At 41.6% G+C, this 26,762-nt stretch overlaps 7 protein-coding genes across 12 annotated transcripts; 3 read left to right on the top strand and 4 right to left on the bottom strand.

Annotated features, from left to right (window-relative positions):
• Positions 1–205: 205 nt before the first annotated feature.
• On the top strand, positions 206–3,296 carry HisRS (histidine--tRNA ligase). 3 transcript variants are annotated; one of them, XM_011317002.1, is made up of 4 exons: positions 206–374; positions 646–948; positions 1,439–1,648; positions 1,932–3,296. In XM_011317002.1, exons 1-4 carry the CDS (start codon positions 279–281, stop codon positions 3,123–3,125), a joined length of 1,803 nt encoding a protein of 600 aa, XP_011315304.1. In that variant the 5' UTR covers positions 206–278; the 3' UTR covers positions 3,126–3,296. The 3 variants fall into 3 exon arrangements, with proteins under 3 accessions (XP_011315304.1, XP_011315305.1, XP_011315306.1); XM_011317004.1 differs by lacking the exon at positions 646–948 and adding an exon at positions 1,194–1,343 and having other exon boundaries at positions 287–374; XM_011317003.1 differs by lacking the exon at positions 646–948 and having other exon boundaries at positions 207–374.
• Positions 3,297–3,397: 101 nt separating this feature from the next.
• Positions 3,398–9,424, bottom strand: Ork1 (open rectifier K[+] channel 1). The gene is made up of 6 exons (XM_011317030.1): positions 8,804–9,424; positions 7,229–7,408; positions 6,765–7,142; positions 6,178–6,440; positions 5,939–6,094; positions 3,398–5,812 (listed from the first exon to the last, which is right to left on the bottom strand). Exons 1-6 carry the CDS (start codon positions 8,943–8,945, stop codon positions 3,647–3,649), a joined length of 3,285 nt encoding a protein of 1,094 aa, XP_011315332.1. The 5' UTR covers positions 8,946–9,424; the 3' UTR covers positions 3,398–3,646.
• Positions 9,425–12,191: 2,767 nt separating this feature from the next.
• Positions 12,192–14,444, bottom strand: LOC105274144 (zinc finger protein 76). The gene is made up of 6 exons (XM_011317031.1): positions 14,283–14,444; positions 13,906–14,002; positions 13,681–13,840; positions 12,657–13,627; positions 12,470–12,586; positions 12,192–12,392 (listed from the first exon to the last, which is right to left on the bottom strand). Exons 2-6 carry the CDS (start codon positions 13,981–13,983, stop codon positions 12,297–12,299), a joined length of 1,422 nt encoding a protein of 473 aa, XP_011315333.1. The 5' UTR covers positions 13,984–14,002; positions 14,283–14,444; the 3' UTR covers positions 12,192–12,296.
• A 290-nt stretch (positions 14,445–14,734) lies between these two features.
• Positions 14,735–17,452, top strand: LOC105274147 (uncharacterized). The gene is made up of 5 exons (XM_011317033.1): positions 14,735–15,060; positions 16,512–16,632; positions 16,705–16,764; positions 16,850–17,005; positions 17,060–17,452. Exons 1-5 carry the CDS (start codon positions 15,052–15,054, stop codon positions 17,260–17,262), a joined length of 549 nt encoding a protein of 182 aa, XP_011315335.1. The 5' UTR covers positions 14,735–15,051; the 3' UTR covers positions 17,263–17,452.
• On the bottom strand, positions 17,352–20,952 carry LOC105274145 (QVR superfamily protein rtv). The gene is made up of 7 exons (XM_011317032.1): positions 20,587–20,952; positions 20,296–20,531; positions 20,119–20,222; positions 19,876–20,037; positions 19,321–19,810; positions 17,756–17,923; positions 17,352–17,668 (listed from the first exon to the last, which is right to left on the bottom strand). The coding sequence occupies exons 1-7, from the start codon at positions 20,775–20,777 to the stop codon at positions 17,475–17,477; spliced, it is 1,545 nt and encodes a 514-aa protein (XP_011315334.1). The 5' UTR covers positions 20,778–20,952; the 3' UTR covers positions 17,352–17,474.
• A 72-nt stretch (positions 20,953–21,024) lies between these two features.
• mip130 (Myb-interacting protein 130) lies at positions 21,025–24,223 on the top strand. Of its 2 annotated transcripts, none has more exons than XM_011317034.1 (3): positions 21,025–21,102; positions 21,931–23,573; positions 23,664–24,223. In XM_011317034.1, the coding sequence occupies exons 1-3, from the start codon at positions 21,084–21,086 to the stop codon at positions 23,853–23,855; spliced, it is 1,854 nt and encodes a 617-aa protein (XP_011315336.1). In that variant the 5' UTR covers positions 21,025–21,083; the 3' UTR covers positions 23,856–24,223. The 2 variants fall into 2 exon arrangements, with proteins under 2 accessions (XP_011315336.1, XP_011315337.1); XM_011317035.1 differs by lacking the exon at positions 21,025–21,102 and adding an exon at positions 21,261–21,737.
• Positions 24,224–24,514: 291 nt separating this feature from the next.
• Nup50 (nuclear pore complex protein Nup50) lies at positions 24,515–26,710 on the bottom strand. Of its 3 annotated transcripts, none has more exons than XM_011317037.1 (2): positions 26,346–26,710; positions 24,515–26,274 (listed from the first exon to the last, which is right to left on the bottom strand). In XM_011317037.1, the coding sequence occupies exon 2, from the start codon at positions 26,270–26,272 to the stop codon at positions 24,851–24,853; it is 1,422 nt and encodes a 473-aa protein (XP_011315339.1). In that variant the 5' UTR covers positions 26,273–26,274; positions 26,346–26,710; the 3' UTR covers positions 24,515–24,850. The 3 variants fall into 3 exon arrangements, with proteins under 3 accessions (XP_011315339.1, XP_011315340.1, XP_011315341.1); XM_011317038.1 differs by having other exon boundaries at positions 26,419–26,709; XM_011317039.1 differs by having other exon boundaries at positions 24,515–26,318; positions 26,419–26,709.
• Positions 26,711–26,762: the final 52 nt, after the last annotated feature.

Here is a 26,762-nt window from a genome sequence, read left to right on the forward strand (position 1 = left end):
CGGTGTGTTCCAGGTCGGCCTCTAGCTCCCAGGGCGAGGGGAAAACGGTCAGGGGATTCAAAACACTCACCAAACGAGACGGAAAAGGCGGAAACTCCCGAGAGGAATAGAGACGCGGCCGCCATTGTTCGACGTACTAATTCCCACAAGATGGCGCGTCGGTAGAACCCCCCCCTCCAAACGATTCCCAGCGCCCGGGGAACATGTGAAATCGTCATATTGAAGTTCACTGGTGTGTGTTGAAGTTGTTGAATTGTGTTCAACCGCGTGGTATCACGATGGCTGACGAAACACGAGCAGACCTGCTGGAGGCAATCAAAAGACAGGGTGAAATCGTGAGGCAATTGAAAGCTGCCAAAGGAGATAGCTCCAAGGTAAGTGATAATCACCGAGAAATCGCCGAAATTCCCATTATTAAAATCCTCAATAGCACATATGGAGATGTGTCTTACCGGGTGTTGAGTTATCAATTGCGATTCGTTGGGGTTGACTTTCACTTCAATTTGAGAATTTCTAGTTAGAGGGTTTAAATAATTACTGGGGAACTCCCGGTTTTTTTTTTCAAGTTCCATTGGCTTTTACGATTTTTTTCGTTGAGATTGAAGACGTGGTGTAGGATATGCTTAATGTTGTCTGTTTCATCAGGCAGTTGGTGTTGATTTTATGTCACTATTGGCTGATATTAACACCGGTCTCGGGGATGTCAGTTACATCAGCGGTTGGTTACCCTCGTGCTACGACAAAAAGCTGTACGATGTTTGCGTTAAATTTTTGAATGGTGAAATTGAGAGATATCCACATTTGAAGAGATGGTTTGTCAATGTCAAGAGTTATGCACCCAGTGAACGGGATAAATTTGTTGAGGGCTCGTGTAAAACGAGATTAGAGGGTATTGTTGAGGCGTTGAGCTCGGGTAATCGTGGAGATGCTGGGAGTATTGATAAAAAGGTGAGGCAGTGCTCATGATTATGCGACACTGCCACTGCATAAATATTAAAAACTAATTACTCTCAATATCGAGTACAAATTCGGCTTATCGTTGTGTGAATCCTCCTCTTGGAGTGATCTCGGGTCATTTATCTCAACAACTTCTCCACTGGGATATTTTTGATACAATTTTTCCGATTAATTTAATAACAATGTGGCAGTGACGTATACTAGTTAATAAAACAATCTCTGATGTTTGCAACCAGTTGTTAATCATCACTGAAGCGGACTTTTTACTTTGATTCTGGTTACGCCGTTAATGAATCCCTTGATGAATCATGTTTCGCCTGATGCGCACGAATTTATTACTTGCCACCTGCAAATGTCGCAACTCGTCAAATGTTGCTGCAACGCAGGTACGAGAGCAAGTGAATAGTTATTATTTCATTTCAGATATTTCCTGTTAGGGTGGAGATAAGGTGAACCTAGTTTTTTTTTTTTGCATTTCTAGATAGCTGAGGAAGTATCTAAACTGCTAGAGCTCAAGGCACAGCTAGGGGATGGGGGAGAGCCACAGAAATTCAGTCTCAAGACCCCCAAGGGCACCAGGGATTATAATCCAGAGCAAATGGCACTCAGGCTCGGTGTTCTGGATAAAATAGTCAGTGTTTTCAAACGCCACGGGGCTGAGACCATCGATACTCCCATTTTTGAACTCAAAGTACGTCTAATTTTTTTTTTCAATCATTGGCCCCATTTGGTATAGAATTGGCAAGGAATTCAGGAATGGAAAGTCTCAAAACAATTGTAGCTGATGGTTAATGAACCATTCACTTTTTTTCCGCCTCCAGGGCTTCAATGATCTAACAGAGACGGACTTTCACAAACTTATAATTTTCTCAGATCGCCCTACTTTTTCAAATAATTTATCATTCCCCTTTCGAAACGAAGAATAAGGCCCTCGATACGCCATTGGATAAATTGCAAGTCTTGTTTTCCTCCAGGAAGTGTTAACTGGAAAATATGGAGAAGACACAAAGCTGATATACGACCTGAAGGATCAGGGGGGCGAGATCCTGGCGTTGCGCTACGATCTCACAGTTCCTTTCGCCCGTTACCTAGCAATGTCCAAGATAACGAACATAAAGAGATACCACATCGCCAAGGTGTACAGGCGGGATAATCCCTCCATGACGAAAGGACGATATCGAGAGTTCTACCAGTGTGATTTTGATATCGCTGGTCAGTACGATCCGATGATCCCCGACGCAGAGTGCATTAGAATTGTCTCAGAGGCACTGACCAGTCTAGATCTCGGTGGTTTTATCATTAAGGTGAATCACAGATGTCTTTTAGACGGAATATTTGCAGCCTGTGGTGTCCCCCAGGACAAATTCAGGGCAATCTGCTCGTCAGTTGATAAATTGGACAAGAGTCCCTGGGAGGAGGTGAGGAAGGAGATAGTCGAGGAGAAGCAACTGGATGATGCAATTGCCGATAAAATTGGCGAGTACGTGTCTAGAAGTGGAGGGGCCAAACTTATTGAAGAACTCAGGCAGGATCAGGCTCTGATGAAGCAATCCGCTGCCAAGCAGGGGCTCGAGGCCATGGAACTGTTATTGAAGTATTGTGATATTTATAGAGTCACGGATAAAGTTCTGTTTGATTTGAGTCTGGCTAGGGGATTGGATTATTATACTGGAGTCATTTATGAAGCTGTTTTGACTGACAGTGAAGTAGGCAGTGTGGCAGGTGGTGGTCGTTATGACAATCTCGTGGGCATGTTCGACCCGAAGAAGAAAACTCCTTGTGTTGGAGTGTCTCTAGGAGTGGAACGAATTTTCTCGGTTCTTGAAAATCGCAAAGCTACTTCCGGTCAGAAGACGAGAACTACCGAGGTAGAGGCGTACGTGGCAACAGCCCAGAAAAATCTGCAGGAGGAGCGAATGAAGATTCTGGCTGAGCTGTGGGATGCTGGCATCAAGGCCGAGCACCATTACAAGAAGAATCCTAAAATCCTGGCGCAGCTGCAGTATTGCGAGGAAAGTGGAATACCTCTGGCTATTATTATTGGTGAAGGAGAACTCCAAAGAGGTGAAGTCACTCTCAGAGAAGTGGCAACACGAGCTGAACGATCCATTCCCCGGGATACCCTCGTCGACGAGGTCAAAAAATGGATTCAGAGTCAATCCAAATGAACATAGGAAATTTTTTGCTTCATACACATTATAATTTCACAGCTTTTCCCTTACCAAATGATTGAGACACAGTACCTCTTCGTCTATCTGGAAATTCTGATGATTGATCAACTACAACAATTTATAATTTATTTCAAACAATTTTTGTCAATAAAATCATGATAAAATCGATTACCTTGTCTTATCTCACTCAAATAATCTACAAATTTACAAAAAAAATATTTAAGGCTATTTCGACACTTGTGTCACGTCGCAGTGGATTCTACGCCTACATAATTCTCGTGGAGAAATATCTGCATTAAAATATATTTTAGGACAATTAAAACTGGATAACTCGTGCCAGCCGAGTTCTTCAAACTTTTCATCGCATCCTCTTCCAAACATATCCATAAATACTTTCATCCTGATTATCAATAGAATCCACAAATATTTGATTCACAATTCCTCTCGATTAATTCCTAAAATACCCTAAATTACAGGTACTATCACAGTATCCTTGAAAATTCCCTGATTAATTCTCATCAACTTGTGGACTCCTGAGAGCCCTTACCCACCCCCAGAGACACTTTACTCTCTTCTCTTCCTCGAACCCCATCGACCCTGACCTCCTGGAGGGAATCTCCATCAGAGGAGCTCTGCATAGAAGCCCTCTGGTACCTCTCAAAGACATTCTCACTCGGTTTATCAATTTTAACCTCGAGAAGAGGTTTGTAGGAATCAATAGACACCCTGGGTTTATCCCCAGGACTCTGCCCCGAGAAAGTTCTGCTGCTCGTTGACTCCCCGGAGCTGTTCTCAGAGACAGTCGACACCTTCCTGTCCCCTCCTTTGACGTCTCCCCAGGTGCCAATCGCTACAACCGAAATTTTTCTCGTCTTATCAGTCCTGTGATCTCTCTCAGTAGTTCCCATGTTTTTCGCAGTCGTAGAAGCACCAGGAATCTCCTCTGGTTCATGTCCAGCTCCTGGAATCTGTTCCAGTAACTCTACCCCGGGAGCTGGAGCCTCTGGACTGGAAGGATTGAAGTGTCTGGGGGTGTCTGAGATAGTCCTCTGATCTCTGGAATCTTTCTCACCACCTCCACTGGTAAAAATTCCATTTTTCTCTCTCTCATCGAAGATGGGATTTGTGACGCCTGAAATAAAGGGATTACTCGAGACAGATATCGCCCTGAGGAAGGGAATCCTCATCCGTGTCTTGACTTCACTTTTTTTATCCTCTTGACTTGGTGAAACGATCGTGACAGTCTTCTGATTGGATTTTCCAGCATTAGTTTTGACAGAGGGCTCCAGAGCCAGAGGACTGATGGCAAGACTCTTCTCGGGAGTTCTCGCCCCCTCGGTGTTAACGTCACTGAGACTGAACGCCCTAGCTCTCTTCTGAACCTTCAGATGATTGATCTGTCTCTGTAAAAGAGCAGCTCGCCACCGGGGCACAGCCCTGGAGGCAGAGGGTGTTCCAGAACCCGGAGGAGTATCCAGTTGGGCAGGTCTCAGGGAAAATCGACGATTGCCAGATGCAACTGGGGAGGAGGAGCCCGGGGCGCCCTCCATCTGGACGAGTGGCTCTTTGGGGCTTTCAAAAGGCGAGTCCGGGGTGTAGGCAGGTGGTGGATCATTTGAGAATTGTCTGCTCTGTCCTGAGAGATAAGGAGACGCCTCGGGGGTCGTCCCCAGGGGAGTTGCCACAGGGCGAAGAGAGAATCTTCGAGTTCTCACTTTAACACCTGGTGCCACAGTGCTGTGACGACTGTAACTGGGAGTTGAGGTACCAGAGGATTCTGGCCTCAGTGAGAATCTCCTCCCTGTGGGATCTGATTGCACAGTAGTCTGATTACTCTGGGGTAGGGAACCTGGTGGAGAGAAGAGGGTCAACAAGCTGGGGAGCTTGGGAGGCGTCAGGGAGGCCGTTCCCATCTTTCGTTGGGGCTTTTTCACGTAATCCTCTGGCACTGCCCCCACTCTCGTGTGCAGGGCTGTCAGTGCCCGCAGGAAATCCGCCAGAGACGTCTCCTCTAGGAGATTACTACCCTCCAGGGACGACGGGAGGTTCGCCCCCGTGTGAGTAAAATACGTGGAGGAGGACGGCAGGGGATTCATGTTTGATAGATAATTCTCGTCATCTGCATCGAGCTCTCCCGCTGAAACTGAATTACGCGCCCTCGATTCCCTCTTCGTCGACAATTGCTTTATCCATTTTGGTAAGGGAACGGATTTCGATAGCGCTGGGAAAATAGATTTCGATTCTTTCTCCTTCTCTCGCTCTTTCTTCGTCTTCGCGTCGTCTCGACGCGCTTTGATGAGCTCCTGGATCTTCCTCGAGGCCGCAGGACCCGACCACGTCCACTCCTGATTCCTGCAGGTGTTCGGATCGAATCTCGGGTCAAGACGAACCTCACTGGCTGCTCGGGACCGAGGTTTACCGCATGGTGATCTCTCCAGACCAAATCTGCGTGAGGTGCGCTCCGTCGAGAGAATCTCCTTGTCACTGAAACCCTCGACACCTGGACGTCCATCGCACTCTGGTGTCTGCTCGTCGTCGTCGGGGGGTGGTGGGATGTAACCCAAAATATTCACCAAACGTGCGAGGAGCTCCGCTGGTTGGACCATCGCGTGAGTTGCAAATGTCGCGGTTTTGTCGATCCGCTGGAGATCGGTTTCAGAGACTACTCTAGGTACCTGCGGCTCCTGGAGAAAATTATTATCATGACTCCGCTAATTATCTCGTTAAAAAAATTCGATATCATTTCCTATCAGGAATTAATATCTTGGAAGGTAAAATTTCTAGTTAAAACGTGGGAATGAAAAAATTACCAGTGGCACAACTTCACTATTAGCTCTTCTCCTGGGATGTGGTGGAGTAGGTGGTGCAAGTCCTCCATATACGAGTTCTCGAATATCTGGGAAGCTGTTGCTCCTCATCAATTTCGCCGGCGGCATCTCGTAGTCGTACTCATCCACGTAAACCCTCTGTGAGAATAATAAAATTGATTAAAACGAATTGACTGATTGCTCACTCCATCGAGGACGAGTCCTTCATTCAAGATGTTCACCTTGACTTTGGACAGCTGCAGCTCGTTAAACACACGTCTGAGGTAGCCGACCTCCTTGTTGAATTCACTCCATATTCTATTCTGCGTTTGTTTCAAATTCATTGCTAATTTATGCTCGAGACGGACTATCCTCTTGCTTCTCATTCCTCTCGTTATGAAGGCCATTATCATAACGACGTACCCGAGACCGAAGGATATCCATGCTATGAGGAAGGACTTGTACATGATGAAGAAGAAGCCGCTACCTTTTGTGTTGTCTTGACCTGATTCAAATGAAAATTCTATGAAACATTTCCTCGCAGAAGCGCAAAAGGTCCGTCTAATAACGAATGACTTGAAAAAAAATCAAAAAAAAAAACAATTACCCTCACCTTAAATCCACCTTCTCATGCCGGCATTTATCAAATTGAAAATCAGATCGATTAATCATAGAGAACATCACAATCGATATTATCGATTACGAAATGACAAATCGTATCGGTTAAATCAGTTTTTCCCAAAGCGGAAAAAGTGACGTAATTATTTTCCGATTGAATTAATTTTTTTCCCCCAATTAATTCCGCGAATCGCGGGAAAACTCAACTCACCAGCTACATAATCCCCGAATCCAATAGTCGTTAGTGTAACAAAGGCGTAATAAACTGCCTCGTCGTACGACCACTCCTCGTAATAAGAGAATAAAAATGCGGGAAAAAATATGAACATGACGAAACCAGGTGCCAGGTACATGAGAATCTGTACAGCCAGACCAGCTTTTCGATTCTCCAGGGGAGTTAATTTTTTCTTGCACTCATCCTGGTGATGCTGCTTGTAGGACTTGTACTTCTGATGGGCCCTGATGAAGACACCGGAGAAGAACTCACCCAATTGCGCCAGAAGAATTCCATTCATGGGAATTCCAATGAGACCGTAAAAAATCATGAGAATTCTCCCGAGGGAATTCGTTGGAGCCAAATTCCCGTACCCTAAAGGGAAAAATAGAAGATGAAGGGAACAAGGAAAGGGACTGATTCGAGAAATCCTTTGGGGGATTCATATAATTTTTATTTACCGATTGTACTGACGACGGTGTACGCGAAATAAAAACTGTTGTAGAAGTCCCATTTCAGGGGCACCTCTTCGGTTTCGGTGTAATTGTAGACGGATTTACCGCAGTAGTCTGTGAGTTTCTTCAGGATTACATCATGTTGGGCTTCGGAGGATTCTGGCATGTAGTGAGCATGAAGAAGACCTGCGAAAAGAATCGGTTTCAATCGGAAAAAAATCCCCCGAAAGAATAAAAAATCGTAACTGTCATAATTATTACGAGGAGAGGAAATTATTTCACGTGGAAAAGATTGAGCCACATTAGAATATATTCAATTGTCGACAATTATCATCAAATGTTCCATGAACATTCCATGAACATTCCATGAACATTCCATGAACATTCCATGAACTTTTGGTACTTTTAGAACACTCGGAATTCTTGATCCCCCCAGGAATCCAGCGATTTCTTGGGAATTCCTTCAATTTTCTTCCACTTTTTCACTGTTATTCCTGTCATACTTCATTGTATCGTGGGAGAGACCAGTCGCAAGAGATCTCCCAACCAATTGAACTATTTAACTTGACATTGTTTAATGACTGACGTATCAAGATCCCTCAATTCAATCCTCAAATAAACGTTTCATCACGACTCAAAATAATGAATCCGCAATTCGGGAGTTCGACGACCCATTTTTCAATGACCGATAAAAAAAAAACACACGTTGCGCACTGACAATTATTTATTTATTCAATCTGGATAAATCGTGAGGTGACGATCCTAGATTATTGAGTCCTCCGGTGTTTTATTTGCAAAATAATTTTATGCGCAATAAAATAGTCGTTTGTAGTCACTCCTCGGTGTCTCCACGAAATTAAATCCGGGGAGGATATTTTTTTATCTTTTAATTATGTTACTTGGGGGATTTGCTTGATTGTTTAATGAGACTTTCTATTGGAAAATGAGGGAATTAAGCGGTTGAACCATTGAAAAAAACCACGGGAGGCCCTTGGACACATTCCGTCGACATTGTAACCGACGATGTCGGGTCACAATGCCCAGACCTTCCTCTCGCACATCGCGATCATGAGACACTCCTCTGCATACAAAAAAATTCACGATCGCTATTTATTCCATCACTACGCATTTGTCCGTTCCTTGTCCCACTGGAAATAAAAAAGAGTACAGGCCTCGAGTAATCACGCCCGATTTCGTAGTAATCGTAACGATAAAAGAGCGATTAGATTTTATCAATATGATGTATCGAAATTGTCGATCGAAAGATTTTTCTCTCACTTATTTTCCTATTGGGTGTCATTGGAATTGTTATTGATACGATTATTTTATCGGCCACGATTTTACATGAATTGATGATTTCATCGACAGATTTAAACCGAGAATTTTCTATTTCTACAGTAATTTCGAAAAAAAAGACCACGAAATTCTCTGTCATTTAGTTTGTCAGTGATAAACCGGGGTTTATCTCCGAATTAAGTTCATTAGTGTCAATATTCGGAATAGATTCGACGTATGTACTCCGGGTAAACAAAGTTCAACGAACAATTCTGATAATTTCGATGTTGAAAAAAAAATCTGTACCGTAGATTTCCATGCGCTCCATCCTGGCCGCCTGGACCTTCTCAATCTCCAATCTGCTCTCAATGTGATAAAATATCGAGGCACCAAGAAGAAGATAGGTCAGGAACAGCATCAGCAGCACCATCCACTGCTTCTTCGACATGTTGTCACAGATAATTATTCACTATCCAGAATAAATTTGAAGGACCACCGTAATCCAGCAACGAGGGAATCACCCCGATTGTCACATAAAAATCGTCACGAAGTCATTGGATTGAACTTTTTATGTCCGATGGCAATCGTCAACTCGTGTCTTCGAGTCCGACTGATGTCCGACGATTGCGGATCTTCATGAAAACCCGTGTGTCTCCCTTTTAACCAGCACCCACTTGTCTTTCTTGCTGACCCCCTCTCCCATATTTTTTTACTGACTCTTTTATCATGGTATTATCTTTTTTGGATGATTACAGCCCCCCGAGATCTTCAGTAACTCAATCAGATGCAGTCCTTTCCAGTATTTTTAACACCTGAATTTCAAGAATTCATCAAACAATTCATCAATCACTTCTCCACTCGTCGCTCCACCGAGACCCATAAATCGTCCTATTTCATTGATTTCTAAATTGTTCAATGAATTCTTACGATGATAATTAAATTTACATTTCGTCCATTAACACCTGAAGTCTATAAATAGATGATTCAATATTATAATTGCGTGGCAGTTATGAATATCAATCAGACCTGATGCTCGTTCATGTGGAGATCGCAACTGAGTGCAATTAAAACCCTCCAATCAATTCGTGTGATCAATCGCATTGAGAACTTCCTCATCAATTGAGTGATTGAACAAAATATAAATAACTGGAATATACAGAAAGAACTAATTCTCCAATTTTTATATCGCGAAATCTAACGGCGATCTTTCTTCCTCGATTTAAAAAAATCTGGTGTCTTCATTAGAAATTCCAGGGATTCCCAATCTCGAGAATTCTTCAATGAACTTCCCTAACAATTCCGTGTGACGCAGAAGAACTTGATTTATTCCGTGCAAAAATAGTCGAAACAATTATTCAATTATACCATTGAAGATGACATTCAGACATGCGTCGAAAGCCCCAAGAGTTTTGAAAACTCGTGATAAGAGCCACTGCTTGGTATTTTTCTATTGATCATTGAATGACGGTCGCACGACTATTGTCACTGTTGTCATTGACATGACAATGAAAATACGATGACAAAAGTCATCCACAAATATGTGCTAATGTTTGCGCAACCTGGGTGTAAGACGTGTCCGTCGCTCCGACGGTTTTCGCCTGTGAGTCGATGGATAAACGATCGGTGAGCAATTTTATTTGAGGTGGTGATGATTGATATCTCTGTTTACGTATTTCACCTATTGTCGGGAGAAAAATGGGAGGAAATAAATGGCATCTAGGAGGAATCTCGATCACGTGGAGATGGACCTCGAGATGGTCGAGGCCATGACGCGTTGGCACCTCGATCCTGTTTACCTCGAGTCTACTCGTGTGTAATCAGTCCATTTGTAACAATCCGACGAAATTTGCACCGACCAACAATTCGGCACAAGTTTTACTGCAGTGAAAAAAAAAATCATCAGAAATTACGAGAAATTGTCGTAAGTTGGTCCAGTGTAAATGAGAAGAACAATTTTTTTAATCGGACGATTGGAAATTTTCCAGACATTTCCGTCCACTTATTGCTGCAGCCGATAGGATCAATCAGATATCATCAGATGTCCTCGACGGGCAGCCACTCAAGAGTCGCTCGTGTATTTCGAAAAATTCACCAAAAGTGTTAAATCGAAACCGTCAGTAATTCCTATAACCCACTTACTAATAAATTCTGTCACTATTTCTTTTATATAGTAACACAGCCGGCAATGGATTCGACCCTTCCCTCATAGTTTGATCAACAAACAGAAGATAAAGGTCTGCGTCGTTGAACAATCCGTGTCTATTCAACGATAAAACCGTACAAATCGTTCCTTTATACTCGGTTAAAGCGAGTTGATGTTGCATTGAGCTGCTCTGCTGCCCCCATTAGATTAATTTACATTAATTTAGCTAATTGTTTACTGAGTGAGAACTCGACTGGTAACTTGCACGAGTCGCATTGTATTTTTTTAAACGAATTCCTGGGAATTTCGCTTTATCGGTTATTATTTCGCGATGTTGAGGATCGATCTGTGTAACTCCAGGTCACTCTCGTTGCTTATCTTCTTCATACACTCCCAGTGGTCCCCGAGATAGGAGGAAAGCATGGAGTTGGTTAAAAGTTTAAATCAATTCATAATCCACGGCTGGATAATTATTTCGGAATTAATTCAGCAAAATTCTAATTAAATATCGAGTATTTCCAGTTTTATCGGAATTTCTTCTCCCATTTCTGCATTGCTTCATGTCATTTATTGAAATGCCGGGAGATTTATTTCAAGTGAATGGATTAAAGTTTTTACAATTTTTTATGCGCCATTCGGATTCTTTTGTCATTTTACTGTGATAAATGGTGTTTAAGTTAATTGATTAAATTGGCATTTCGATTTTTACAGCACTAATTTTTATCCTCGATTACAATGGAATACTTCAAGTGATCGATAGTTTATCGCCGATTCTATTATTTATTTCTACGATTTCTTGTGTCGAGTGCCACTTTCTGGGAGTTTATCTCGAATAAATAGTCAATCACGATTAATGGGAATAAATAATATCGGATTTTCTTAAAGTGTCTGGAACTTTTTATTTCACTCGTGGAAAATTGATCTAGTTTGACATCTGCTCGGTCATAGACTGATTTTTAAATGGAAGAGGTGGCGAATGACGAGGATGGGCCAGAAGGTCTTCCGGATCATGGTGGGAGGACAAATCGCTGCGAACCGGAAATATCGGTCCAATTATCGATTGAAAGGTCTCGAGGCTGCACTTGAAATCCTTTTCCGTTTTTCCGATCGATTTATCTCGGTTGTTCGTATTTTTTTTTTGCAATACCCCACCTTTTGTTGGAGCAACAATAGAAAATTTATCGCGTGGTAAATTAATTTGTGATGTATCGCGGTTTTGGAATTCATTTCGATGGAAATAACGGGAGGTTCAGATATTTTAACAGCGTCGTAAAGTTATTACTCGTTTCACCTCAATTTTTGTGGTTTTGAGCGATGATTAATACTCTACCAATACCTGTTAGTTCCTTTGACAAATAATTTCTAAATCATTTGAGTGTTCAGGGATCATCCAGTTCTGAGAACTCCCTGGTAGTTTAGATTAGGCCGAAAAATATATTGGTGGATATTTAATAATTGCGTGACTATCGCAACTGTTTACACGTCGATGAGTGGAAAAAGGAAAGAATAAAAAGGAATTATCTATGACGAATTAAGACATCACTTCGTATCTAAAATCATTTTTTTTTCAAGTTTATTATGTCATACAATAAAATATCTTATCTCCGATCTCATGGCTATCAACTTATAATATAATTATTTGTCTGTTAGGTATGATCAATTCCATCCAAATTCCATTCCATCGATCTTTACGTTGAGTCCTAGTGATGTGTCGATTGAAGGATCATCGAAAGTCTCCTCCAACCCCATTTGCTGAAATAAATAAGTGCCATTTATTCCGAAACCTCTGAACACTTGTTAATTTTTCATTGAAACCCACGCAATTGTACCTGAAGTGCCACCAATTGTTTTGGATCCCCAACCAGTAGAATTTGGGTTTCACTGTCAGATGATTCTTCAGTGGCCTCTGACATTTCCACATGAGCACCTTTGCTTATCATAATTTTCTACGATAAAAAAAAAAACAAAATGGATATTGTAGTTACGAGAAATGAATATTCAGTAATCTGGACCTACATTTTGTCTACTCCTTTTTCTCTTGACTCTGCCCAGCCCCACCTCACCCCCGTCCAAAAAAACATCGCCCCCCTCGTCGCTGTCCACCAGAGCATGAGTTGTCCTTTTGTGCATGACGAGTGTGCCATGCTGTCTGTAACTTTTATGACACAACTTGCACTCGAATGGCTTAGCTGGTGTGTGCACCAGCCGATGCTTGTAAAGACTAGAATACTCAGTGAAGGACTTTCCACAATTCTCCACCATGCAGGTGTACGGTTTCTCTCTCGAGTGTATCCTCATATGATTTTTGTAATTCGTCGCACTAGCGAAGGACTTCTCGCATATTTCGCAGGGATAGGGACGCTCTCCCGTGTGAGTCCTGATGTGAACTTTTCTAATGTTGCTGGTGGTGAAGGCCCTGTCGCATCCCTCGAAGGGACAGGGGAACGGCCTCTCACCAGTGTGAGTTCTCATATGCTTCAGGAGATCCCCTGACGTTTTAAAACTCTTCTCGCAGGCTGTGGCAGTGCATTTGTACGGTTTTTCACCTGTGTGAGTCCTCTGGTGGGCCTTCAAACTGTATCCTGTCAAAAAGCTCTTATTGCACCTGGGAAATTCACACTCGTACGGTCTCAGTCCTGTGTGCGATCTCTCGTGAACTTTCAGGTGATGGGGAGTCGTGTAGACTTTGCTGCAGCCCTCTCGAGGGCATGCATACTTGATTTTTATTTCTGACTCCCCTGAGAAGAGCTTTGAATCTTTTTTCTTCGTTTTCGGGGGTTCAGAGTCTAGTCTACTCGTCACCATGTAGGCACTGCCGTTTATTATCTGGATTTGAGCGTATGTTGTGTCTGAGGAGTTTGAAGTGCTGGGCTCAGACTGAAGGACCACTGGGTCCACCTCCAGGTGAACCATTCTACCTTCAAGACCTGCCACGTCCCGTATTACTATTGAATGCGAGAGATCCTCGTCTTCTTTGTAATCTAGGTCTGATTTTTTTTCTAGTTAGTCATGTCCAGGGGGTGTTTCTATGGATTTTTACCTGGACTTGAAGAGTGGCTCGCCACGAAGGCTTGAGTTCCATCGGGAAATGTCACTGCGGTTAATGTAGCCCCTAGTAATTCGTGGTCCTCTAAAATCACTCCCTGGAGGGCCGTTCCGTCTCCATCGTTGATTACCACTGGCAGAGTGTCAGGATCGTCCTGAAGGCATTCATAAAATATTGTCGATTCATTTACTGGGGAATTAAATTCACCGAAACACTCACCGTCAGCTCTTCCAGGAGAGTGAAATGATCTTCTCTATCTGGAGAATTTTCCTGAGTTTCTGCATCTTCTAATGACATATTATTTCCCTTGAAAAACCTGCAATGACCGATTGCTCGATTTCAAAATGTAAATATTGACATATCCGAGAATTTTGAGGTTATCTCTGGAATTTGTTATAAATAATAACTATTGCATTTCGCAGAGGAGGGAATACCACCACAAATATATGATTTGACAATTCCGGAGATGATTTTCAAACGATTTTAACAATTTTCATATTGACAGAAAAGTGCATCAATGTCAAAAATTGCAATAGCATCTAGACAACGCCATTTTCATTGTTAAACATCATCAACAATGATGAAAAATCACTCACAATCACCGGTCTTGATGTCTTCGGTGGTGAACACTTGTTGAACTTGTCTGCATTCAAAATATCATGTTCCGAAAATAATTGTTTTTTATTTTCGTACCAATTCACCAAAGAATCTTGGGAAATATTACCCATAAACTCATCTGCGTCAATCCAACAAGCGCAAAGACAAATGCGCATGCGTGAGAGCTCGGAACATTTCGAGAGGATTTCGGAAAACCCGGAAAACCAAATGACAATTCAATTCCCATTTTTCCCAGACTCGGATTAATTTCCCAAAGATTTTCCTTGAATTGAAGGACTCACCCAGAAAATCCCATTAAAATTCCAAATATTTATTTATCAGAAAAAATCAATATCAATTTATAATTTGATAATAATAAAAACGGAATCGATTTCTTCTTTTTTATTTATTATATTATATAACAACCATTTTTTTATTTAAATAGGGGTACAATTACGAATTATCCTGACAGATTTGATTCCCCTAGTTTCGTCATTACCACAAAGTGGGGTACATCCGAAGAAGGGGGATGGAGTGCTGGATTCATGGATCACGACATTCTCCAGGCACGTCTAATCTGGATCAGTACCTGACCGCGTGTGTCCGTGACACCTCCACAATATTCTAAATTTCAAATTAATCCGATCCTCCAAATAAATTCCCGATACACTGCAATCCCTCAATTAATCCAATTAATTGATTCGTTAGTGAAAACTCTCAATTCCGTCGACAGGTGATTTTATTCCTCTTGATTGATCAACAAGCAGAATGCTCATGGTAAGTTAATTAATTCTCAATCGACATGAAAACTAATTCGATTGAATGAATCGATGAATTATTTTTCAAATCAAACGACTAAAATTTATCAAAATATATTTTTAAAAATTGAAAAGATAAATTTATTTCTCCTTTCTTCTCTGAAACACTGGAGTCATGTGATTGCCTACGCATCCGCATCTCATTGAAACATTTATTACAAACATTACTCGTCTTTCTTCTCTTCACTTTTATTTTTTCTTTTTTGTTTTATACTTTCGCAAAAATTCACCAGTCTTGCATAATGATTTCTGCACATGTAAGACGTTCGCCTCCGCCTCTTGTTCTTGGGCCTTCCTTTTATACCATTAACTGTCGACAGTAACAACAGTAGACGCTTAGAAAACCACTCACGTGGTTGCTTTTATGGATAACAGCATTTTTGACGCTTTTGTATCCTTTCGCAATCTGACTATTTTCACCTTTTACACTTTTAATTCCGAAGTACAACCATATACGCTCACACTATCTTCCCACCGTGCGAAAATAATAATCGAAATCTCCCATTATAAAAAATAAAATGTACACTCGACCGAAATAAATCGTGAACTCTTCTACGAATAAATAAAAATTACATATCAATTCAATTGAATTTTTAAAGAATAAATTGATCGCCTCAATTTTCAATTCACTCCTGAATTAATTACACAATCATGTACCTGTGGTAAAACAACAAGTTCCTACGAATGTGGGAATGTAACTCCATGGATTAATTAGAGACTCATATGAAAATGATCCCCCAATGAGAGAGACAGGACGAATCACCACAGGTAGATGTAAAAAATTATTAACGGCTTGATCTCGTTAGAGAAGATGAAAGTACCCAGGGGAACGGTCACGTAGGTGCTACTGCAGGTATATTTAAGGTTGAATTGAGTGATGGATGTACAAGATTTAATGGGAGAGGGCCCATAAACTTGGGCCACATGATATGCTATTGCACCTAGTTGTTTTGTGCGGAGGCTTCAGGATGCGGTCGCACGCGCTCCGAGATATAAAGTCCCGTGACTTGGCATTACCCAACTACTGGTTTCAATAAATTTTAAACCCGTCTCTTTTACCCACTCACGAGATCAAATCCCAGTTGTAAGGCCCAAACTCAAAGCACTGAGTCACGTGGATGAAGTCTCCAGGCGCAATTTGCGACTTCGTAATTTTCCTTTGAATTTTCCAACATCAAATTTCAAATATTCAATTCGAGAACATTTTTTTTATGAATGAAAATTCATTCCCACGCAATTTTCACGATTTCACGATACAACTCATCGCTTTGGAAATATCGATTAATAACAGTCTGGTGTGGAATTTATACGCTCAAGGGAGCGATTTCATGATCTCAATGGACGAGATTGAGAATTATTGAGAGAGGAATTATTCTCACGCGATTTATCAATATTTTTTATTCCCTCCAGTTAAAAATTCTTGGTTTACTGATTACCGGGGCTGCAACCACGTGCGCAGCTCCAATTACTACTGTGCACGTTAAATTTGTATCGCCACCGCATTATCACGAGCACGAGCTCACGACAGACGGTGAGTAATTCCGTAAAAAATAAAATGAATGCCTGATTTTTCCAAAATCGGTAATTTTTTCTATGATTCCAGGAGGAAATACAGTAGTTCAAAAGAATTTTCTCAGCATTGGAAGACCATTTCCTCTATTCGGTAAAAATATAAGAATCGAATAGAATATAATTGAATAGACAATTAAATTCCGAGTAATTACACTTTTCATTTGATCTGACTTCAGGCGATAGATTAGCAGGAGCATTCAGAACATCTAGAGTGATAACTCCAGAGAACGCCGAGTCCCTGTGGCCGGTGGGTGTATTTTTGCCTCCCCAGGACACGAACGACCTGAGCTCTCAAGACGCCCATCAAACCCCAGACTTCTCCAACGGCCTAGGTAAATTCCAGCCATTACCTCGCCACTGAAGACTCCATTAAATAAATCTTCCAGCTCACCCTGATCCACTTCTCCTGACTGGCGAAGCCGCAATGATAGCTGTCAGATATCTCTACGGCCACGGTGAGCTGTTCTTCCACGAAATTCCCCACGTGCGGGCCATCCTGAGGAACCAAGAGGAGAGACGTCTCAACCGACTCCAGGAGAACATCCTGAAGAGCCCCAGGCCAGCATCTCCCTTCTACAGCAACAATTGACACTGAGACTGAACTAAATGACCATAAAAATCCGAGTAATCTCTCAAAACTTGTGATTAACGAAAATCAATTACTGTGACATTTACGGCTATTTTAATGAGAACGACCATCGGCACTCACGCTTTATTCCCCAGAGATACAATGTCAGGTTATTTGTACTTGCATTATCCATCATTCTACTATTTACATTAAAATATACAGTCTTTTGTCCATCACCGGAGTGCAACGAGGCTCATTACGAATACAAATAATCCAGAAATGCTGAGGGAATTGGCGGTGTTGCACAAGTCACCATTGCAGAAGCACATCCACACTTTCTTGGAATTTTTTATTGTGTAGGCACATCTCTCCTCACCATCGCCCGGTCCTCGTTGGAGGCACATTCTTTGCGTTGCTGTACCGTATTCTGGGTAAAGGGTGGAATTAACATTTTAACATGTGGAAATTTATTTAAATAATCGGGTACTCGGAGGGAATTGAAGTTATCAGTTACCATTATTCAAATTAGGTGATTCTATCACTTTTCCACACCATCCTGACGCACATGGTACAACATCAACACCGGGCTCACTCTCAATCATCGTAGCATTCATTGTGAAAGGATCCTTGCACGAGCCCAACTCCCCCCTAGATCGACAATCGACGCATCTCCGGAGTAAACCTGAAAGGTCACGTTGTTATATGTAAGGAGGAAAATCTAGACATTAACGCAACAGGTTTTATCATTAATTAATTGTTCAATTCTACCTTGGGAATTCGATAATTAAACTTGAGGAAAATCTAGAAGCGTGAAGAATTACCACAAACGAATCGTTTCCTCGTCTCGGAAATATCCGGAACAAGAGTAAAAAATTGAGCGTCAATTAAAAAAAATAATAAAGTCGATAGTCCTCTTATTTTTGTTTGGAATTTCAATTATTCATTTAGAATATGGGAAATTATAACGGTTCCGTTGCGGGGCAGTGGTAACAGGTTGCAGATCATGTTAAAGTGAAAGTGAAAAAAATGACTCACCATCGACGCGTATTCCTGAATAACTGAGGACCAGTAAAACCCAGAAGATCCACTTGCTCTCCATCGTCTAGGGGATTGATACAATATCGATTTTGTTAATCGTTGAATGGAATTTTGACAAGTGCTAGCCATTCAGCGCACAGCCATGTTGAAGTGCCTACTGAGCCTTCCTTCTTCAGAAACCGGACATACAAGCCTCTGGGGCCTTTCACTTTGTCTCTCGGTGTTAAGGTCGTTGCACACTGGGAAAATCGTTTTTTAACATTTTTTCACACCTCTTAAATGCCTCGCGCGTTAATGGCAATCGGGTATAGCAAATTGTGGAATTAATTAATTACCTTCTCGTCAATCTTCCGCCTCGTCGATGGGCCGCTTTATTGTGAATCTATTCTTCTGTCTGCAGGCGATTACGAGTCCCCCACAGTAACAGAAAGACGTCAGGAGGAAAATAAAACCAAGGTACCCCATGTGACGGAAAAATGCTGGAAAAACGAAATTATTAATTAAAACAGAAATAAATATTTAAAAAAATTGGAATTGAAATGATTTCTTTAGAAAAATTCAATTAGAGGAACACGTATAATAATTAAACTCGAGATTAGTTTCGATTTATTCAATTCCGAATGAATAAAATTATTAAAATTCAATAATTGTTTAAAAGGCGCGTATATTTGTAACTTGAGCGCATATTTAATGAATGACTCAGCCGCAACGAATGATTAGTTCGTGGAACGCACCTAGATGGCTTTGACCCATAAATCGCACCCGTATGTTCATTCGGTTTCCCCAAGTGGTTGAGAACTACAGAATTTAGTATATATGAAAGAAATAGAAATCATTATGTTGTACTTGCTTCGGCAGTACATATACTAAAATTGGAACGATACAGAGAAGATTAGCATGGCCCCTGCGCAAGGATGACACGCAAAATCGTGAAGCGTTCCACATTTTTTTGGATTATTCACAATTAAATTGAGTAAATAAATAATTTTTTATGGATTCTAATTAAATTGAATTGGATTGAATTGGATTGGAGGTAATCACCTTGCGTTAATAATCGAGTTTTAGAAACAACTCTGATTTTGACCTGCATCATCCTGACATCACCAACATAACAAGTATAATTTCCCTCTTCCTGATTGGATACTCCAATTAAATAAAGCGTGGAGAATGTATCAACGAGTACTCTGGCCTCTGCGTCCTTTTTTCTGAAGGATCTGCCAGTCCCCTTCTTCAGGACTGTGGAGTCCTTCCTCCAGGTAACTTGTGACTCCATGGAGCTCTCTGGACATACCAGAGCTAGATGAGCACCATCGGCCAGAGTGTACCTCTTCTTGTATTTGAATTTACCCTTCTTGACTTTTTTTTCTCTCGGACACTTCTTGCATTTCTCCTCGAGGAAAAATTCTGGAAGGAACTTGGTTGCACTGCTGATGGCTGGAAACTCGGAATCGAGGGTCAAGGACTTGCAAGGGATGAGGGGAGACTTGGAAAAGAATTTTATTATGTGCTCTGCATCTTCCGTCAACATTGTCTGGAACATATCTTTTTTAATCTCACAATAGCGAGGGGTCTGGAGGGTTTAAGAGATTTATTTACTCGATTTTCTATCAATCTTTTTATTCTACATTGTCCTCTACTCGTTCTAAACCCTTTCTTCCCTCTACATCTTTCACAAGGACTCCAAACACTCCATTCAGAGACTATTTCGAGGGTGACACCAGCAGCACGAATCTGAGCTAATTCCTTCATTCTGGAAACCTAACACGTGAATTTTATTGTACCGGGATTTTATACAGATGAAATACTGGAGAACTTTTTATTCATTAATTCGTCGATTACAGCTAGACGAAGTGTCACAGGCATCAGATTGACCTCCCTGTACTTCTCCCAATCAGACATATTGCCTTTAGTAGCTCCAATATCGAGGACGTCCTTGAAAATGGCTAAAAAAAAATTCCATCAAGATCTCTTGATTGTTTGGATAGCAGGACCTGCTTCAGAAGTATGTGAGCTCACGTTCAATCCTGTAATTAAATTTATTCTCCATGTTCTGGCCCAGTGGGCCATGACATCTATAAATCCCAGCATCTTTGAGCTCGAAGTCTTTGATAATTAAATTCAATTCTGGCGTCAAGTGGATTCGGTTAGAAGACATGTTATTGCTCATACCCAAGTCAACTTCCCGCTCCTCTTTCTCCTGGAGTCGATCCTGGAAGTACCACATCCTGGGCTGATCATCACTGGGTTCATTGCTATCAGGGCAACCATTTAAATAATCCTCTCCATCATGCCTGGATCATCACTTACCAAAAATGACACTCAAGCCCCAGAGTCGAATTCAATTCAGCATCAACGAGAAGATACTCATCAAGCTCATCAGAAGTTATTAATCTGTCTTTATCCCTACAATATTTACTCAGCTCTATCTGAGCATCGAATCCGAAAGCAATAAAAAAATTCCAGAAAATCACAATTGCAAAAAAAAAAATCATTCTCATGAAAAAAATACAATTCCAGCAATTAATCTCTCAAATGAAATAATGAAACGAATAATCTAAAACGCATAGATTAATGATAGATTACAGATTGAGTCTCGAGTGAAATTGAATTTCTCGCTTTTCTATTTTCATTGTGAGTTCGAAGATATCCGCCATTTTGTGAATGAACAGGGGAACGGAACGGGAACAGATGAGGGCGGGGGTTGGGGTGAGGGGAAATTACGAGAACTCACGAGAACAACCGATTTCAAATGGAGGCGCTTCCGCGTAAACTGCTTTACCCACAATGCACCAGTAAAGGGCAACATGGCGGACACGATTGAAAGTGAGTGGAATTATTCACGTAATTATCCCTAGTTTTAAGTTAATTAAGATGGAAAAAATTACGAAGAATGTTAACGCTCCTCGTACGCGATACCGATGGTCATCGACTAGTCAAAAAACATCGGCTCCAGGAGCACTTTTATATCCGATATCAGCGATTGAACGAGCCCCGTACGTGGCTGGTTCAAAATTTCAAAAATCACCAATGCACAATTCAAGCGGGACGACTGACACGATTATTTTCACAAAAACTTCTATTTTCAGCGTTTATTTGTCAATTATGGAAATGATTGATTGGGTTTTGGGGTTTTTTTTGGGGGGAGGTCGGGGTTGTGATGGGGTTTTGATGATTTTGTTGAAGATTCGAGTTGGACGCGCGCGTTGGTGTTTACTTCGGGTTGGGACGGTGAAATAGCAGCTTGGTTAGGTCGCGAGATTTTTTTTTTTTTCACCAAAAAAATTCGGGTTTAGAGATTTGTCGGGTTCAGGGCGAATATGAAATGTTTGTTGCCGAGATTTCGTGTCTGTGTTTCATTTGTTTCTGGAGGTGACGATTTGTGAATGGCTCTTGATACTTAACATCGAGTTCTGTTTGAAAATGCATTTGTACGTTTGAAAAATTTCGAGTGGCCATGGGTAAACCGATTTTTCTTTTGAATTTTTGAATTTTTTTTTCGCCTCCTTCGATTCATTGAATTCACAGATTACCCACGAGTTTTTATTTTTTAATGATTTGAGAAGATTCTGCAGGAGATGAAGCGTTTTATTTATTGATAAAATTAATTGTTCAAATGGTAGTAAATTGGGTTTTGATGATGTACTTGTGCAGACGAGTCAGCTGAAACCTTGCTAACCATGAAAAACGGTGGCTATCCGTCATTGGACGAGATAAAAACGGAGATTGATGAGGATTCAATGGATATTGACCACAACAACTCCTTCGAGATGGAGACTGAGGATTCAGAACCGATGCCAGAGCTGGGACCTGCTGCTCTAGGTCTTCAGAGAGTGGGAACTAAACCACCTCCAAAGAAGCAGAATCCTCCTCAACCAGTACAAGTGCTAAATCGTCGTGGCATGCCGGCGAGAATAAGAAAGAAGAATAAATTATTCTACGATGACATCTTGGTAAATCACCCACACCACAGAATAAAAAAGGAGCCAGGAACAATAGACCTCAAGCCCTCGCCCCGTAAAATTCCACGTCCATCTCCTCCAAAGCGTCAAACCCGCTCCTCCACTGAGCCCAAAAAAATTATTCCCCAGACACCTCCACCGCCTCCACCACCAAAAACACCCATCAAAATTGAAAAAGAACCGGAGAAGCCCCTGGCCCCAGGTTCACCAGACCGCAAAGTGGGGCAGAAAATAGGAATGCGTCTTCGGAATCTCCTGAAGCTCCCCAAGGCCCACAAATGGGTCTGCTATGAGTGGTTTTACAGTAACCTCGACAAAACCCTCTTCGAAGGTGATAATGACTTCATGATCTGCCTGAAGGAGTCGTTCCCCCAGCTGAAATCACGAAAACTGACGAGAGTCGAGTGGTGCAAGATCAGAAGGATGATGGGCAAGCCCAGGAGATGCTCCCAGTCCTTCTTCGAGGAGGAGAGAAGAGAGTTGGAGCGCAAGAGGCAGAAGATCAGGATGCTCCAGCAGAGAAAAACAGCTGATGCCAACAGCTTTAAAGATCTGCCCCCAGAGATTCCCCTTCAGCTGGTTATTGGCACGAAAGTCACAGCGAGACTGAGAAAGCCCCAGGATGGTCTTTTCACTGGTAGTATCGATGCTGTGGACACGAGCAACAACACCTACAGGATAACCTTCGAGAGAGCGGGTCTGGGTACTCACAGTGTACCTGACTACGAAGTCCTGTCGAACGAACCACCAGAGACAATCAGTGTCGCTTCATTTGCTCAGAAATTCAGGCCCAGGCACGTCCAGTACGTTCCTTCACCTCCCTATGCCTATAAATTGCGTTCACCAAGATCCAACAACGATCCCCTTATCTCAAATGCCGCAGTCTCAGTTCCTAAGAAAAGTCACATTGGTGGGGGCACGATGAATGGATATCCCCTCAAACTCCTCGAGTTCATGGTGAAGGTTAACAAAATTCTTGCGGCTAAAAAAATTAAAATAAAAAAACTCAAAGAGATGAACACTGAAGCTGAGAGAAGAAGATCCTTTGGGGAGTCCCTATCACCTGATTTTGAGAGGAAATACGCTTCCGTTGTCGTGGAGCTGGAGAAAATGAATACTGCTCTCCAGGAGTTCCTCAATGAGGTACAGGATCTCTGCCAGGAGATCGCACCTGAGCCCTCGGTGGCGGCAATGCTGGTGCCCTCCCATTTGAGGGAAAAATGTAGACAGGAAGCTGCTGATATGGTGTCCAGGAATAATATTATCAATGATAAGGCACCTACGAAGATGAATCAGTTGGTCACTGATTTAACTGCTCTTATGCTGCAAGTGAAGGTGATTATTTTCCATCATCAATTATTCATGAAATCATTCTTTTTCCATTCGAGCTATTATCAATTTCGTTTTGTGATATTTTTTTTTCAGTGTTTATCAGATTCAGATCGTAATGCGTACGAGTTGAAAGTTCTCCAGGGGACGATGGATCAAATAAGATCACGACTGAGTCCTCAGAATCAACAGGTGTTTCAAAATTGCGTAGAAATTCACATGCAACACATTCAGCTTGGTTTGGGCCAGACAGGATCACTCACCCCATTCATGGCACCAAAAGCCTAGCAAGAGGAAGACCACAATCACCGATGAAGTACTAAAGATCAGAGTTCAATTATATTGATAAATTGTATAGAAAGAGATTCATTATTATCATGAGGATGATTCTGTCCTTCTCAGGACTAATGAGGCATCACTTTTTTGTACATACAAAATGATGCTTTTGCACTTACGATGGTATAATCACTGTGGAATCTCCACCTTTACTGCCACCTAGAGTTTTTGTTTTTCGTTTCTCATCGAATAGATTTTTTTTTTCCTTTTATTTCTTCTTAATTTTACTGGACTGGCACTTGTTAATGGCGGAATATGAATTTTATTATTCTTTGGGATTCATGGGGGACATACCATGGCTTTGAATTGAGTCTGAATTTCGGAAAAAATATGGAATGAAAATGAAGAGATAATTTATTGCAATTTAAGGAGTTACGGATTAAGTCGCGTTATCATTAGTTTTTAGGATTCAATGAAAAATGAAGTGAAATAACGATATTGTATATGCTTATTATATCATGGAGGAACGTAATATTTTATGTAAATTTAATAACTATTAACGTTTGATTTAAATACATACACATAAAGAATTATGAGGTTTTCTTCTTCCCCATGGTTTGATTTAAAGATCGAATCAAGCATTAATTAAAAAAAATTGTAGATTGAAACTTTTTTCTTTATTATATATACAAGTGCTTACGTAGCGTACAGTTTCATATTTAACCGAATGGTAGTAAAAAATCAAGTTATGTAATAATAATAATTTTCATTACAAAAATTGAATCACCCAAAGTTTTTGATCAATCGAATGAACAGAATTCCACTAATATCGTCACATAGGAATTTTTCTTTCCAAACAAATTAGTTATTGCGAGTGTCATTAAAAATTTTGAAATCCTGACTAACCACGATCTCATAGACTTGCCACTAGTAATTTAACAACTTAAATACTATTCTAGAATTTGATTGATCAAAATTTCGATACTGGCTGATGAGGTACTACCTAATTATTTTTTGTGGCTATCGAGTTGCTCGAGGAGACTGTCAGCATCCTCGCTGGTCTTGACCCTGAAGAGCACTGGAACTGGAGGGGGTTGAGAGTCTGGCAATGGCAAACAGACCAGCATTACAGTATTTTTATTCATCCTCTGGGTGCGAAGTGATTCTGTCAAGAGAGTATTCAGGAGTAGATTCCCCAGGGAATTTTCAGCCCGAACGATTAATTGTGTTTTTCCACTGGGCGTTGGCTTCAAGAAAAGAATTCCTACTCCTCGATCACTGTAGACCTTGTCCTTCTTAAAGAATACTTTGCACCTTTTTTCGTAAATAGCCCCCGCTTCAGTGACTGGTTTGAATTCGACCTTCGGTGGCTCATCCTCGTCTTCATTACCCTCGGCCCCGTCTTTTCCCTCAGAAACCTGTGGAGCCACGACACTGCTACCGAAGGAGAATGGCTTCCCAGAGCCAAAGGTGAAGCTCGCAGAGCTTGTACCAGTGGTTGAGCTCTGACCGAAGCTGAAGGTACCAGTAGTCGTCTGAGGAAATGAGAGAGCTTTCGTCTCCGTCTTCTCTAGCTTCTGCTCCGCAAGTTTATTTGGAGATTCTGTTTTTTTATTTAAGAATGGATTCGCATCACCTCCGAATGCATTTTTTCCCTCAGCATCCTCGAAAATCGACTTTCCAGAGGGTCCAGAACCAAAGATGGATCCTGAGGTGGGAGCAGTCTTCTGGGTGAACACAGAGTCCGAGGAATCAGAGGGATTCTTCGTCGGCATTTCAAACAGTCCAGACTTTGGTGGTTCCTTGGAGGTTTTAGCATCCTCTGATGTCTTTACTGTCTGCTCCTCACGTTTAGCTTCGATCTCCTTGAGGTACCTGTCGTAATCTCTGAAGATTGGAGTCAGGATGCAGAAGGGGTTGGCGTCCACGTGGGTCTTTATCCACTGAGCAACACTCTCGTTCAGACCCTTGAGCTTGGCGAAGTACTCAGAGGACTCCTTGAATATTGTTTCCTTTTTCTCTTGCAATGGCTTCTGCTGGCTTTCCGATGGCTTCTCCAGGTGCATCGAGGGCATTGACGACATGGACAACCCGTTCTCGGGGGTCTGCGCTGAGCCATTGCTGGATGATGTCAGTGAGAACATCGTCGAGGGCTGAGACGAAGGGATTGCAGGCGCTGACTTTGATTTTAGAAAACTGAAGGCTGCTGTTGTGGCTGTTGGCGATGTTTTGAATCCTGCGAATGATCCAAAAGCATTTTTCGTAGCTCCACCTTCACCTCCTCCTAATCTTCTCTTGGCGGTTCTCACAACTCTCTTCTCGAGAATTTCGTGCGATGCTACAGCAAATTTTCCTGCGTCCTCGGGTACGTCCTCACTGTTCCAATTTTCGTGATTCAATTCGGATGTTGCTGTTCGCTTACTTGCCATCACTGCATTAAAAATCAGAATGATATGTTGGAAATGCTCGATGGTACTGGAAAATTCTGAGGTTAGATCTAACCTCAAATTGTTGCTGCCCAGAATTATCGAGGGTAGGCAGTGTTTTGTTTACACTTTTCAGAGATTCTCGTTACCTGAATATGGTATCAATGAAGTTGCGTTGTATTAGTCTCGTTAGATAATTGAATTCACCCTGAATTCTGTTCAATCAAAATATCTGGGGAGTCAGACTGCGCGGGAGAGTGTCACGTTTACAGATGTTTATACAACTTTACCATTCGCCCGCGTTATTTGATTCCGTTGTAATTAATTCCCATAGAGTCAATTGACCTAGATATCTTTTTTCCTGTTTCCATATCATTACTCCATCGAGAGCTATACAGTTTCAAAGAGTTTCTGGAATAATTGTAATTTTTTTGTAACAGAAATAGAGAACTGTATGTTGTATTCAAATAAACCGCCACGAAGCATGCGCAGT

This window comes from Fopius arisanus, unplaced genomic scaffold (assembly GCF_000806365.1).
Source record: "Fopius arisanus strain USDA-PBARC FA_bdor unplaced genomic scaffold, ASM80636v1 scaffold00009, whole genome shotgun sequence".
NCBI classification, from domain to species: Eukaryota; Metazoa; Arthropoda; class Insecta; order Hymenoptera; family Braconidae; genus Fopius; species Fopius arisanus.

Bases quoted from the DNA above. Each gene is read 5' to 3' on its own strand.
- LOC105274144 (XM_011317031.1), bottom strand. From the start codon at position 13,983: ATGTCATTAGAAGATGCAGAAACTCAGGAAAATTCTCCAGATAGAGAA. The intron at 13,841-13,905 runs GTGAGTGTTTCG...GAATGCCTTCAG, and splicing joins CTCTCCTGGAAGAGCTGACG to GACGATCCTGACACTCTGCC. The intron at 12,587-12,656 runs GTAGGTCCAGAT...TTTTTATCGTAG, and splicing joins GAAAAAGGAGTAGACAAAAT to AAAATTATGATAAGCAAAGG.
- HisRS (XM_011317002.1), top strand. From the start codon at position 279: ATGGCTGACGAAACACGAGCAGACCTGCTGGAGGCAATCAAAAGACAG. The intron at 375-645 runs GTAAGTGATAAT...CTGTTTCATCAG, and splicing joins CCAAAGGAGATAGCTCCAAG to GCAGTTGGTGTTGATTTTAT. The intron at 949-1,438 runs GTGAGGCAGTGC...TTGCATTTCTAG, and splicing joins CTGGGAGTATTGATAAAAAG to ATAGCTGAGGAAGTATCTAA.
- LOC105274145 (XM_011317032.1), bottom strand. From the start codon at position 20,777: ATGAGAATGATTTTTTTTTTTGCAATTGTGATTTTCTGGAATTTTTTT. The intron at 20,532-20,586 runs GTAAGTGATGAT...TTGCCCTGATAG, and splicing joins GGGCTTGAGTGTCATTTTTG to CAATGAACCCAGTGATGATC. The intron at 20,038-20,118 runs GTAATCGACGAA...TTCACGTGTTAG, and splicing joins CTGTGACACTTCGTCTAGCT to GTTTCCAGAATGAAGGAATT.
- Ork1 (XM_011317030.1), bottom strand. From the start codon at position 8,945: ATGTCGAAGAAGCAGTGGATGGTGCTGCTGATGCTGTTCCTGACCTAT. The intron at 7,143-7,228 runs GTAAATAAAAAT...TTTTCCCTTTAG, and splicing joins CACCGTCGTCAGTACAATCG to GGTACGGGAATTTGGCTCCA. The intron at 6,095-6,177 runs GTGAACATCTTG...TTATTCTCACAG, and splicing joins TGCAGCTGTCCAAAGTCAAG to AGGGTTTACGTGGATGAGTA.
- Nup50 (XM_011317037.1), bottom strand. From the start codon at position 26,272: ATGGCAAGTAAGCGAACAGCAACATCCGAATTGAATCACGAAAATTGG.
- LOC105274147 (XM_011317033.1), top strand. The intron at 16,633-16,704 runs GTGAGTAATTCC...CTATGATTCCAG, and splicing joins GCACGAGCTCACGACAGACG to GAGGAAATACAGTAGTTCAA. The intron at 16,765-16,849 runs GTAAAAATATAA...ATCTGACTTCAG, and splicing joins AAGACCATTTCCTCTATTCG to GCGATAGATTAGCAGGAGCA.
- mip130 (XM_011317034.1), top strand. The intron at 23,574-23,663 runs GTGATTATTTTC...TTTTTTTTTCAG, and splicing joins CTCTTATGCTGCAAGTGAAG to TGTTTATCAGATTCAGATCG.